This window comes from Brachycentrus maculatus, unplaced genomic scaffold (genome assembly GCF_059751285.1).
Source record: "Brachycentrus maculatus isolate JH-2025_06_01 unplaced genomic scaffold, ASM5975128v1 h1tg000420l, whole genome shotgun sequence".
Classification (NCBI taxonomy): Eukaryota; Metazoa; Arthropoda; class Insecta; order Trichoptera; family Brachycentridae; genus Brachycentrus; species Brachycentrus maculatus.
In genome coordinates this window covers 26,810-42,054 of record NW_028281168.1, presented here as the reverse complement: position 1 = coordinate 42,054, position 15,245 = coordinate 26,810, and the positions used below count along the sequence as shown (strand labels likewise).

Here is a 15,245-nt window from a genome sequence, read left to right as displayed (position 1 = left end):
CCTCTGTCTTTGCAAACATTCTTCGCCTCTTCCACTTTCATGCATCTCCTCATACATACCCGCCGATTGTTACGACTCCTAATCTGACCACTTTCAAGTATTGGGCATACATGATCGTGCCATGTTTTTCTCGGTCTTCCTCTGCTCTTTTTTTCACTTTTTTTTATAAAAAATAAAATATTTTCGACGGCGTCTTTTTAAAGTTTGACAACCGCTGCCCGATACGGATATGACGTCAGGTTTTATTTGTCATTCAGAGGGAGTTTTCATCGAAATTGGTTCGTTGAATGTATTATCTATATAAAGACAATAATAATAGGAAATGTTCACGTTTTGATGTACGCCTCCGTAGTGTAATGGTCAGCACGCTCGGCTACCGTTCTGGAGGTCCCGAGTTCGATTCCCAGGAGGGTTTGATAAATATAAGTGATTTTTTCACTCTATTATTTATTCGATACTACACTGGACTGGTACCTGAAGTGGAGAGCTGATCAGCTTTCCTTCATATGTAAACGATCGAGATAACACTGCGTTTATATGAAGCAGTGCCCTATGCACCATTGGGGTGCGGTAAGGGTCTTATTATATAGCAGACATGAGTAATTTTTTGACTGCTAGCTAACAAAGGCATCACTTATCCTCTGTGTTTGTTTGGTGATATAAACTACCTTGTTTATTATACAAGGGGTGGTTTGCGTAACTCCCACCCTATGAAAATATTATGGTATGAACGTTGGAGCCATTATTTTACGTCGACGGAAAAATATTACCGACTTTCCGTTCAATATTTTACATGTCAACACACATGTGGATTTAGTGGTGTCTTATTTAGAAACCTCCGCCTCCGTAGTGAAATCGTCAGCACGCTCGGCTACCGTTCTGGAGGTCCCGGGTTCAATTCCCAAGGGGGGTAAAATAAATATAAGTGATTTTTTCACTGTAATATTTATTCAATATTACCCTGGACTGGTACCTGAAGCGGAAGGCTGATCACCTTTCCTTCATGTGTAAACGATCAAAATAACACTGCGTTTATATGACACAGTGCCCTATGCACCATTGGGTGTGGATAAGGGTTTTTTTAAATTTTATATCATTTTTTTTATTTAGAAAATATGACAAGACGAATAAGACAATTTTTTTGTTTTTCTTTTTCATATTATGTTATTTTTGTGACATATTCTGTTTGTTTTCCAATAAAAAAAACAATAAAAAAGGAAAAAATAAAAAAATAAAAAAGACAAGAGGCAAGAGCAGATACTTCTAGAACAAAATATCGACTTCGAACTTCCGAGATGAAGACTTTCCGATCCATAACCGGAAATACATTGCGAGACCGAGTAAGAAATACCGACATCCGGAGCATGTGTAAGACGGAGGATATTGTGAGGTGGGGACGACAACGAAGGCGATACTGGAATGATCATGTAAACAGAATGTCAGAAGACAGACTTCCACGTATCGCCCTTCAAGGAATCCCTGAAGGACGCAGACCCCCAGGCAGACCTCCAACAAGGTGGAAAGACAGCTGGGAGTCAACATCCCAAGAGCTACAAGCGGAGGCACAATCAGATCCTAAGGATCTAGAAAAAGAAGAAGAAGAATATGACAAATAAATGAGATATGTATGTGGCAGATCTCGATTCATATAGGGCATTAAATATTATACCTTCTTTTGAAAAATATTTTCATGTATACGAGATCGAAAAAGTTTGGAGATCACTGGATGGATTACATCCTGTATATGAGTTTATACACTGGTATTGTAGAAAAACTAAGCTGATAAACAAAAGCGATTCCACTTCACTAATTAAATTTTGTATCCTTCAGCATTTCGCGGACGTGTGACATGATGTTTTGACAGATAAAAAATTAGAAAATTAATTTTTACGCGAGTCCTGTCAAAAAACGTGGACATCCAAAGGCTACATGTATCACAAGGTTATATAATTAATTATCAAAACTATTGGTAACGCTGTAATCGCTAAAAATAATCCTGGACAAGTCGCTCACTCCTTTCAAGACCGTCATAAATCAAAAAACATTTTTCAGTAGAACGTTTTTCAAGTTTAAAAATATAATACAATGTTATAAAAATAAATATCAAGCCACTTATTGAACTTTTTACTGTGCAACAGATACTCAATTTGAAAAATATTTAGTGTATTAAAAAAAATAATTAAACAATACTTTTTCTTCAAAATGCATAAACACTTTCTGCCCTGTAGCGGGTAAATATTAAGTTAAAAATATGTCTCTTTTTCTGGGATATAGTACATTTTCTGGGCATTCCGAAAACATGCACAACTGAAAATTGACGATTGTTGATTTATGACGTTTTTGAAAGGAGTGAGCGACATGTATCACAAGGTTGTATAATTAATTATCAAAACAATTGGTAGGGCTGTAATCGCTAAAAATAATCCTGGTTAAGTGTTTACGACATTTTCGGTATGCCAAAATTCTGGTTCACATACATGGATATATGGACACACCCAATATGTTGTGAATAAAATAACTACTTAAATTATGGACACAATCTAAGTGTTGTGTCTTCAAACCTTTATCCACCCCCAATGGTGCATAGGGCACTGCATCACATAAACGCAGTTTTATCTTGATCGTTAACACATGAAGGAAATGTTATTTTATTTATTGTTTCGGCATTAACTTTGTGGTAAGACATGTTACAATGATTAAAGAAAACACTTCGTTTTTTACCACTTGAGTTTTATTATAGACTACATGTTTCAGAAGTTAAACTTCCATCATTCAGGTCTGTATTTTATATTTTAGTTATTATACAGACCTGAATGATGGAAGTTTAACTTCTGAAACATGTAGTCTATAATAAAACTCAAGTGGTAAAAAACAAAGTGTTTTCTTTAATCATTGTAAGGAAATATTAGTTTTAGTTTTTAAAAAATATAAACATTTTACGCTTTTTCATAAAATACTCTGTACTTTTACTCTTGATCATTCATCCATTCCTTTATTTTGCCTTAGTAACTTGGTTAAAAAATTAATTCAATTTAAAATTGATGAATTAGTTAGTTAGTTAAGTAAACGAATTAGTTAGTTAGTTAAAAAAAATAGTAAATTAATTATCAAAAATTATTAAAATACGCAATAGACTCTTCGCATTTAGACGTAAAATATGGTAATAAAAAAATCCACGAGTTCTTAGCGAACATTGTCTAGTCAAATTTCATTTCTCAAATTACAGTCATAAAGTTGCCACACTAAAGCCGCAGCTAGTGATAAATTTAAATTTTCACGACGTTCATTAAGTGCCGTTTGTGACGCGGCGTTCTCCGTCTTCTACTACCCTACCCACTCCGCTACTGTAATTATTCAACCTACCCCTCCTTACCCGGCGAAAATAGATATCGTGACGTAAGTGTGACGTCTTTCGCTGTTTGTTTATTTGAAAGTAGGGGAGATACATATCGATCACTCCTTTCAAGAACGTCAAAAATCAAAAATCGTCAATTTTCAGTTGTGCATGTTTTCAGAATGCCCAAAAAATGTACTATATCCCAGCAAAGAGGCATATTTTTACTTAATATTTACCCGCTACAGGGCAGAAAGTGTTTTTTTTTGCATTTTGAAGAAAGAGAATTGTTTAAATTTTTTTTTTAATAAACTAGTTATTTTTCAAATTGATAAAAAACATTCAGGTTTTACGTAAAAAGATCTGTTGCACAATAAAAAGTTCAATAAGTGGCTTGATATTTATTTTTAATAAATTGTATTATATTTTTAAACTTTAAAAACATTCTCCTGAAAAAGTTTTTTGATTTATGACGTTCTTGAAAGGAGTGAACGATATAATGAAATGTGTGTATGTATATATATGTATACATATATATATATATATATATATATATATATATATATATATATATATATATATATATATATATATATATATATATATATATATATATATATATATATATATATGTATACATATATATAAACATATGAGCACATAGGACGTAGAGAACCTGAACATATTGTAAACCAGGCGATCTTTAGGAAGACCAAAGAATTCATGGATGCTACAGAGAGATAACATGGAAGAACATCTTCTAACCCTTATCCGCACACCAATGGTGTATAGGGAACTGCATCATATAAACGCAGTGTTATCTTGATCATTAACACATGAAGTAAAGCTCATCAGCCCACCGCTTCAGGTACCAGTCCAGGGTAATATTGAATAAAAATAAGAGTGAAAAATAACTTGCATTCATATGACCACGTGATCAATTAAAAATAATATTAAAATCAGAACCTAAAATCTGGCGGTGTCAAAAGTCTGCCTAATCGGAGGGCATGTATGACTAGATGTATGGATGTGAAGGAGGCGAGGATTGTATGTCAGGACAGAAGAGTGTGACGTTCCATACTCTCTGACAACCTCTGCGGGGAAACGGCGTGATGGTAGTAGTAGTATCAATTAAACAAGCCTATGATTGGTCATTAGCTTGTAAATACCCAGACATCCATATTCATCCTCATCTTTGTCGAGATACAAATATGAAAATAACTCAGTAAGTGTAGAAACCCAGATTTTTAAACAAGGTTTTGAACACACTCAAAACGCTGTGCTTTATGATGGATTAGATTATTCTAGTGAAGGCGTAAAAAAGGTATTTTTCGTGGCCGCACATAATTTCAATTTATAAAAGCGACCTTCTATAATATTTATCAGGATGAGACGCAGCTATTTTTAGAGTATAAGCGGTAATATCCTCAAGGGATGTCTGTCCATTTGCGTTCATGGCCTGAAAAGCCGTGGGGGGTAATCGCATTAGGGAGCGTCGGGAATTTAAGGATAATCTGAGATGTTGCGGAAAATTTATTGTGAGGGTGTTTATTTATTTTTAAAATTTTCATTATAAATATTAGCGGGTGAAGATTACACAGAATCTATAAACAAATTAAATTAATTTATTTAAACATTCGTTTGATAATGCCCTAACAAGGCGAAAAAATTGTCACAATATAATTTTTATGTGTTTTTTGTTAATAAAATACAACTTAGTAGACTCAAAAAATCTGTGTTTGATTTAAAATTAATACATAAATTAAAAATTTGGCGTTTAATTTTTAGAACTCCATTTTAATTTATTAGTCCGCCTTCGTAGTGTAATGGTCAGCACGCTCGGCTACCGTTCTGGAGGTCCTGGGTTCGATTCCCACGGGGGGTAAAATAAGTATAAGTGATTTTTTCACTGTAATATTTATTTAATATTACCCTGAACTGGTACCTGAAGCGGAGGGCTGATCACCTTTCCTTCATGTGTAAACGATCAAGACAACACTGCATTTATATGAAGCAGTGCCCTATGCACCATTTGGTGCGGATAAGGGTTTTTATTTTTATTTATTTTAATTTATATATTAAATGTTAAAATTGTATAAGACTCAAAAAATCAGTGTTTGATTTTGAACACTGATTTTTCGAGTCTACTAAATTGTATTTTATTATTTAAAAAAAACACAATATAAAATTGTGCGATAATTGTTTCGTCTTGTTATGGCATTTTAAACGAATGTCATTAGTTTGAAAATTCCATAATAAGGCGAAAACAATTAAAACACGAACAATTGTCACAAAATTTCATTTGATGTGTTTTTTTACAATAAAATACAATTTAGTATACTGAAAAACAGTATTTGATTTTAACATTGAATGCATAAATTAAATGAAGACTTGAAAACATATCATAATGGCCTAAAATCTTATTCTTCTTCAAACCCTCGGGTGCTGGTGCATAGGGTACTGCATCTTATAAACGCGTGTTATCTTGATCGTTAACACATGAAGAAAAGGTGATCAGCCCTCCGATTCAGGTACCAGCCCAGGGTAATATTGAATAAATATCTAACTAACTAACTAATTAACTAACCATTACGCCGCTTCCCGCAGGGGTAGGCAGAGAGAATAGAGCGCCACACCACTCTGTCCTTGCAAACATTCTTCGCCGCTTCCACGTTCATGCATCTCCTCATACATACCCGCCGATTGTTACGACTCCTAACCTGATCATTTTCAAGTATTTGGCATACCTGATCGTGCCATGTTTTTCTCGGTCTTCCTCTGCTTCTTTTTCCACTAACATTCGCCTCATAAATTTGTTTTACCGTTATTTCCTCACCCATTCGTTCTACATGTCCAAACCATCTCAACACACCTTTCTTAATTTTATCGATAATGCTTATCTCAGCTTTGCATTCCTTCCTTATTTCACTATTCGCACATCTATCATACATCGTTTTGTCGCACATTCTTCTGAGAGATCGCATTTCGACTGCATTCAGTCGAAATAAATATCAGAGGGAAAAAATCGCTTACATTTATTTGTATCCTGCCCGGGACTTCCATCACAGTAGTCAGACACGTTGACCACGGAGGCGGACAAAATTAGGTTAAATATAATCATTTTATGTAATACATAAAATTATTATATATTCGTATAACCTATTTATGTCCTATTTCCTATATTTTAACCCATAAGTATTTGTTATAATTTGCATTGAGAATGTCGATGTGACGTGACAACTATGTAATATAAATAAATATGTAACATAAAGTAAATATATATTAATAAATATGTAATAATACATAATGCGGAAACTAAATATGTCCATGGAAGCCAAGCTATCGGTTCACAACTGCGTGCTGGTACCGACACTAATGTATGGAGGTGAAACATGGAACTGGCAAAGGAAGGATGAAAGCAGAGTGAACGCTGTTGAAATGCGCTCCCTCAGACGAATGTGTGGATAATCATGACAGAATTAAAAACGAAGATATAAGAAACGAGGAATAATTGAAAAGATTAGGAAGAGTTCTTTACGGTGGTACCTACGGACATGTGAAGCAAATGGATACCGAGAGAATGACTAAGAAAATATATGTGGCGAATGCGAGAGGGAAAACGGAACGAGGACAACCGAAAAAGACTTGGCACGATCAGATCAATCAGAACCTAAAATCTGGCGGTGTCAAAAGTCTGCGTAATCGGAGGGCATGTATGACTAGATGTATGGATGTGAAAGAGGCGAGGAGTGTATGTCAGGACAGAAGAGTGTGGCGTTCTATCCTCTCTGCCTACCCCTGCGGGAAAACGGCGTAATGGTGGTAGTAGTAGTAGTAGTAGTATAATAATTTTATTTATATATTATTATTATTTATAAAACCCTTAGCCGCACCTCAATGGTGCATAGGGCACTGCGTCATATAAACGCAGTGTTATCTTGATCGTTTACGCATGAAGGAAAGGTGATGGGCCCTCCGCTTCAGGTACCAGTCCAGGGTAATATTGAATAAATATAACAGTGAAAATATCACTTATATTTATTTTACCCCCCTTGAGAATCGAACCCGGGACCTCCAGAACGGTAGCCGAGCGTGCTGACCATTACACTACGGAGGCGGACATACGGAATAATAATTTTATGTAACAGTAAATAAGCTCTTCAGTCTTTGAGTGTTTTTAAAATGTTTTATTCAAAATGTTGCTCGGATTCTCCAAAGATTTCAGTTTTCCAGGATTCCACTGTATTTGTTTTATATAATTCCTTCTTCTAACTCAACTGTCCATTTTTCCAGGTCTGTTCATACTTCAAGGACCCCCTTGTCTGCATTGGACCCGTCGCAATGGATCAAATAAAGACCAACGACATTCAGCACACTGCCGGGGAAAAAAGGATCACCTCTTACAAGAACTCCCTGCATTAAATTATAATTTCGCAAAAAAATATCTCGAGAAAGTAAAAATAATCACAAAACAATGGTTATTTTTCCTTCCTTCGAGCAGGTTCTCGATCGCCATTTTGAATAAAACATTCTGCTTTATGACAGCTGTCAACATTTTCCCGCCTAAATTGCTAATGGTAATTTGAAATTTTCTATGGAATGTGTTGCCATCCAATAAATCGATAAATATTCATGTTATCTTGATTATATTTTTACGTGAGTAGGTTCCGTGTCAAACGCAATCCTTTTTATATTTATATGGTTTCAAATGTTTTCATTTGTGTAATATATGATTCCCAACAAAAAACGAGTGCTCAAAACATTTTATTTTCTTTAATATGTGATTGACAAAGCTTTGCAATACACTGAACTACAATTTTCAATGCACTCACATTTATACAGATGCAATATTTTAGATTTGGCCGTCATATACAATCAAGATATTTAATATATGCGTCTTAATAATCGCAACACATTCACAGATTTGGTCGCAATACAATCACAGATCATGTCACAAAAGACTAGAAGCAATATGAAAAAATACATTCTTATTCCCTTATATTCACAGCTCATAAAATGCAGAATGTTTTGTTCATAATTTGACTCATGCAATGTGTTTTGGATATAAACTTTAATTGTGTTTTCTTCGTCTATTTTCCCGTTGAATTGGTTAAGACTGCAATCTTGAAAATACTACTTATAAAAAGGAATCATAATAATTTCCCCGTTTAATAATGTATATAAAATGGTTATTAATGAAAGCAACGCTTTTAAATTGCGCTTCGATCACAGCAGTGTTTTATTTTGACATTGGGTACTTTTAAATAAGCCGGGATATATGACTTTTAAAAGGTATCATTGGTTCATTTTTTAACCCTTATCCGCACCCAATGGTGCATAGGGCACTGTGTCATATAAACGCAGAGTTATCTTGATCGTTTACACATGAAGGAAGGTGATCAGCCCTCCGCTTCAGGTACCAGTCCAGGGAAATATTGAATAAATATTACAGTGTAAAAATCACTTATATTTATTTGACCCCCCCTGAGAATCGAATCCAGAACGGTAGCCAAGCGTACTGACCATTACACTACGGAGGCGGACAATGATCTTTAAAAGGATACACAAATGAAACGCATTTGTTTTTACATTTTATTCTTTAATTTAATCACAGTGCAGTGCCCATGAGGTAGTATTTTACGAAAATGTTGCCATATAAGTTATAAAAAATATAATTGTTACCATCCCGGCTTCTTTTACCGATTCAATGATAATAATAAAAATACCCAATACAAAAATAAATCACTATAAAAATAATTCTTTCCGTTGCTAAATTAGATACCTAATAATCGAGAGTCCACTGTATTTAAATACAAATAATGTGAAAGTCTTTTGCGGTCTTAATCATCTTTAGTTCACCCCTTTCTAACGTGTGCAAAAAAATAAAGAAAAAAAGTAGAATTTTGATGTTTAGAAAGTAATTTTGTGTAAAGTTAAACACAGAATATCGCTCAGTCTCGCAAATGTACCTAAATTTCAATTAGATGACATTCAATGTCGTAGAATAAGTGAAAATATAATCGTATAAGAAAGTTTCAAAATCATTTGATTACATAAATATACTTTGAATATCTAATTATTATTTCACATTATAAAAAAGGAAAAAAATCGGTCGGTTTACGTGTGATTTAAATGTAAAAAGTAAAACACTTTTTTGAGTTTATTAAGGGGATATTCGCAAAATACAGACTTCATTCTACCAGAGATATCACATATCGTTCACTCCTTTCAAGAACGTCATAAATCAAAAAACTAGATTTTTCAGGAGAACGTTTTTAAAATTTAAAAATATAATACAATGAATTCAAAATAAATATCAAGCCACTTATTGAACTTTTTACTATTCAACATAACTTTTTAGGTTAAACCTATAAAAAGGTTTTTTCTCCATTTGAAAAAAATGAGTATATTTAAAAAAAATAATTAAACAATACCTTTTCTTCAAAATGCAAAAACAACACTTTCTGTCCTGTATGGGTAAATATTAAGTTGAAAATACGTCTCTTTTGCTGGGATATAGTACATTTTCTGGGCATTTCGAAAACATGCACAACTAAAAATTGACGATTTTTGATTAATGACGTTCTTGAAAGGAGTGAGCGATATCTGTTTACGCTTGATTTTAAAAAAATGTGTATCGTATTTTTTTTGTTTTTCAGAATATATATGGAAAAAATATCTTTATAAATTTTTTTCAACTCCTTACCTTTAAATAACTCTTTTATTTTCAAAACCATATAGTTATTTCGAAGAAAAACTTACTTTTTCACTGCAAAAACAGTTTTTTAAGAAAAAAACAATTACCTAAAATGTTACCTGGATTTAGAGAAAATTCAATTAAGTTGCGACTAAACGAATGCTGGGCGTTAATGTAAACACGACTAGTTTGGAGAACATCTGTAGTTCTCAAAATAAGTTGTGTTTAAATTAATTAACTCAAAAAGTGGTCTTATATGAAAAAGTGTTTTATTTCTTTATTTAAATCATCATGTTTTTATATAAAGTTAATGCTAAATCAATCAATCTGATTAAAAAAATGCTACAGGCATTGAAATTAATATGATTTGAAAATTATGTCGTTTGTGTTTTATTTGTATTTTATTATTTATTTTAATTTATATTTGTATTATTAATTTTAAAATACTTAAGACTTAAATATTAACGATACATATCATTCCGGCTGACGCAAAATTAGTCATAAATATATTTATTAAAAATGTATGTACTTTATAAATTAAAAACAATATAAGATCACTCTGAAATTGGAATATTGTATTGTATTGATGTGGACTTATAAATGGATCAGATAATGCCAAAAGAAAATTATTAAAAATTAATTAAAATAAAGGCATTAGGCTAGGCTGACAATTGCTGGTAGTTTTGGTCTGAAATACAAGACCCAGCCTGATATGGGAAGTCACAAAGAAGTTGGCAGTTTAAGATTCATGAGATTACTTGGAATCCGTGGATTATATCATGATATACATTGCTTTTATCCCATTTCGAACAACACTAAAGGCATACATTGATATGTAAATAGCATTGCTGACTTTTGCTGGTAGTTTTGGTCTAATCTACAAGACCCAGTCTGACATATAGGTCACAAAGAAGCTAGCAGCAAAGATTTTAATGGTGACGTGGAATCCACGATATATATAGTGCTACTCTCCTATTTTAAACAGCAGTAAAGGCATAATTATAGCATTACTGACATTGGCAGACAGTTCTTGTCCGAAATACAAGACCTAGTCTGACATGGGAGGTCATAAAGAAGCTAGCAGCAAAGATTTTAGTGGTGATGTGGAATCCACAATATATATTGATTTTATCCCGTTTTAAACACCACTAAAGGCATAAATATAGCATTACTGATTTTTTGTGATAGTTCTTGTCTTATATACAAGGCCTAGTCTGACATGGGAGGTGACAAAGAAGCTAGCAGCAAAAGATTCTAGTGATGTGGAATTCATGATTTCTTGTGCTTCTATACCATTTTAAACAATACTAAAGGCATAAATATTGCATTACTGACATTTGCTGACAGTTCTTGTCTGAAATACAAGACCTATCCTGAAAAAAGAGGTCATAAAGAAGCTAGCAGCAAAAGATTTAAGAGGTGAAGTGGAATCCATGAAACATAGTGCTTTTATCCCATTTCCCAACACTAAAGGCATCAATAAAGCATTGCTGAAATTTGCTGGCAGTACTGGTCTAAATTATAAGACTAAGCCTGACATGAAAGATCATGAAGAAGCTAACAACAGAACCTCTTTCCCATTTTAAACAACAACTTTTTTTCTACTTCTTGGTGTTCTTGCCTTGTGGTCTGTTTTTAAGAGGGATCAGCCTCCTGCGATGTCGATTACCAACTGTCAATCCATCTCTTTGGTGGTCTGCTTGGGAGTCAATGTCAATGTGGGGCAGTCTGGATGGTTCCATTCTCCTCACATGCGCATACCATTATCTTCTACATTGCCTTCCCCATCTAACGACATCTTCAATCTCGCACAATTCTCTCATCCTTGTGTTCCTTATTCTATCTCGTATACTCTTGCCAGATATTAATTAACCTTAGATTACTAAACTATCCTACGTTGTTACTAAACATTTGTAAAAAATACGACAGAAATAAAATGGGAATAAATAAGATACTCAAAAACTTTAGAAGTAATAATAAAATTCTTTGGGTTTGAGAGATACATTATAATGAAAAAAATTAAGGGTACATTAGGAAGGTACGTACCGTAAATTAAGGGGCATGGAAACGACGCAAACATTGTTTTTTCCTGGAATCTTCGTTTTGTCATCGTAATTTTTACGATAGTTTAGCATCATAGGGTTAAACAACACCAAAGGCATACAAATTCGGACCAATAATTAATATCAATATAATATGAAAATTTCAGAGTGAAATCTAAATGTTTAGGTAATTAAATATTACATAAATTATAACATTTTTGCTTCATAAAGGGGCTTTTTTCAGTAGTAAAATATTTAATGTTTTAGATGTAAGAATTCTATAAAGTATAATTACGTTTGTAACGGAATGCCAGAATTGTGATACGCGTTGAAGGTTAAGACATTTATGTATGTTAAGTTTAATATATTATATTTAAAATATACGCACATATATATTACACATATTTAAAAATTATTTTATTATTATTACTCGAGGTTTTAGTTTTAGCAACAAAAATGCATTTAAAAACTCTTTTAATGAGATATTGTATTGTATAGCAGTTTGAAAAGATCTCTATAATGTTGTACCACGTTGCCAAAACACAAAAAAAAACACTTTTTAAAATGGAAAATATTATTATATACAGTAACACCTCGATATAATGGACGTCTATTTAATTAACTTCGGTTATAACTGAGAAAAATCTGGTCAATAAATACTTTAGAGAGTACTTTACTTCATAATTTTATAATTAATAATAATAAAACCCTTATCCGCACCCCAATGGTGCATAGGGCACTGTGTCATATAAACGCAGTGTTATCTTGATCGTTTACACATGAAGAAAGGTGATCAGCCTTCCGCTTCAGGTACCAGTCCATGGTAATATTGAATAAATATTACAGTGAAAAAATCACTTATATTTATTTTACCCCCCTTGGGAATCAAACCCGAGACCTCCAGAACGGTAGCCGAGCGTGCTGACCATTACACTACGGAGGCGGATTTATTATTATTATTATTACTTCATAATTTTAGAGATTTGATTATAAAAAAAAACAGCAAACTTCAAAAGTGTTAACAAAACTTGATTTCTTTTTCTAAGCAGGATTACCGAAAGCAAGCGCGTCGATATCAAACAGGAACGTCACTTCACGACGAGTCTCCAAAGACAATGAAGATATTTTTTTATGTTTTGTATTGTTTATTTTTGTATTGTTTATTTTTGTCCGCCTATGTGGTGTAATGGTCAGCGTATTTAGCTACCGTACTGGAGGTCCCGGGTTCGATTCCCAGGGGGGGTGAAAATAAATATTGGTGATTTTACACTGTAATATTTATTTAATATTACCCTGGACTGGTTCTTGAAGGGCAAGAGTGATCACCTTGCCTTCATGTAAGTAATGATCAAGATAACACTGCGTCAATTCGATGCAGTGCCCTATGCACCATTGGGTGCGGATAAGGGTTACAATAAAAAATAAAATTGTTTATTTATATTATAATACAGTGTTTATCTTTATTTTTTTTAAGTCTTTATTTAAATCAATTTTAATATAATGGACTTACGGCTTTAGACGGACACCCCCTCCCCCTAATTAATCCGTTATATAGAGGTTTTACTGTATTTACATGAATTATATTTCTCATTTTAATGATAACTGAATGGTATTTGTCACCTAGATATTATTTTATTGAAAGTTACTTTTAATAATTTTGTTAGGAACAGACGGATAAAAGTTGGATATTTAAAAATAATACTATTTTATTTATTAGAATAGAAAATAAGATTTTTGTGGCATTTTATATATATATATATTTAATATATATATATATATATATATATATATATATATATATATATATATATATATATATATATATATATTACATATTAATTCAACATACATTTAAGATTAATTTTAATGTGTCTGTGATTTCTTAAAATCTCTAAACTTCGACATTATATATTTCTTGCAAATGACATGCACTTCATACTTTTTTAATGTATTTAAAATATAACAATAAAGTCAATACTTTAGATAAGTCTAAAACTGTATTCAGCATAATAATGCGCACTCGTGATGATGTATCAGGTTTATTACAGATATCTACGCAGAGACAAAGAAGGTTTTTAGAAAGGAATATAGAAGTCTGGGTGTTTTCAGGGCTACCAAACAGAATTTACTTCTTAAATTTCCTGTACGTAAAACATGTACATTAACAGGCGTATTGCTGGGAGGCAATATCTTCCAACCAACCAAAAACAGACTACTGACACCGGTAAAGGTTTTAGCCTTATGGGGCTATTTAAAATAAACGATCGGAAAAATATAAAATAATGGCAGAAAAAAATCATTTAATTTCAAAATTGTACATTTGTAAAACTGAAATATTTATAAAGATAAGGAAAACAAAGGGGAGAGGATCAGGTAACGAGTTGAGGGGGAGAGGTGGAAGAACCATTGAACAAATGATGTAATGTACAGTTAGGGTTCCATGAATACATAAACTGGTGAATTGTAATACATATTTCAAAATTGAATCAGATATAGACGATCAATTTTGGTCAAAATGGTTAAGGTTATTGGTGTGTAAACCGATCATTTAAACCAGCCAACGCCTTATCATTGCCCAGACTTCTGTAATTCCTTATCAAAATGACATTTTTTGTCTGAGTTGATTTATATGTACAAAATATTTTGATTTTTTTATTCGTGAAAAATTCATTTTTAAATAAGTATTCAAAACAGAAAATATAATTTCCCTTCTTGCTTTTTTGTGCCCCGCAAAACAGCTTTCTAATTAAATAATATCAATAGCTATCAATTTATTATCTAAAATACGTAAAACTTACTTGTTATTATAAAACTGATACATTGTGTGGAATTAAAAAATAACATTCACCGTTAAAATTACCCTCAAAAGTTGACTTTCAACGCTTTGAATATTTTTTTGCTCTATATGCTACTCTAAATTCAATATTTGATAACTGACATTCAACATAAAAGAGGTAAAAATGTCATTTAAAATTATTGTGTTTTAAATGTGACATTCAACATTTAAACTCCTGAATATTCTGATTGCATTGTATTTTAAATAAGAGTGTAATTTTCAAATTACAATCCAAGAACATTAAAATATTCTTTACAACCTTATATAAAGATATATTATAATGTTTTTTCTTTCAAACTTCTAAATGTGACTTTCAAATCTTCAATTCCTTTGAAT

At 32.4% G+C, this 15,245-nt stretch overlaps 1 protein-coding gene across 1 annotated transcript in view; it reads left to right on the top strand.

Moving 5' to 3' along the window:
* Nucleotides 1-9,442, top strand: part of LOC148302712 (prohormone-3-like) — a 46,851-nt gene extending 37,409 nt beyond the window's left edge. Inside the window, exon 6 of the mRNA XM_088271145.1 lies at nt 7,628-9,442. Within this exon, the coding sequence (XP_088127271.1) occupies nt 7,628-7,756 (129 nt within the window). The 3' untranslated portion in view covers nt 7,757-9,442. The remainder of the gene's footprint in view (nt 1-7,627) is intronic.
* Nucleotides 9,443-15,245: the final 5,803 nt, after the last annotated feature.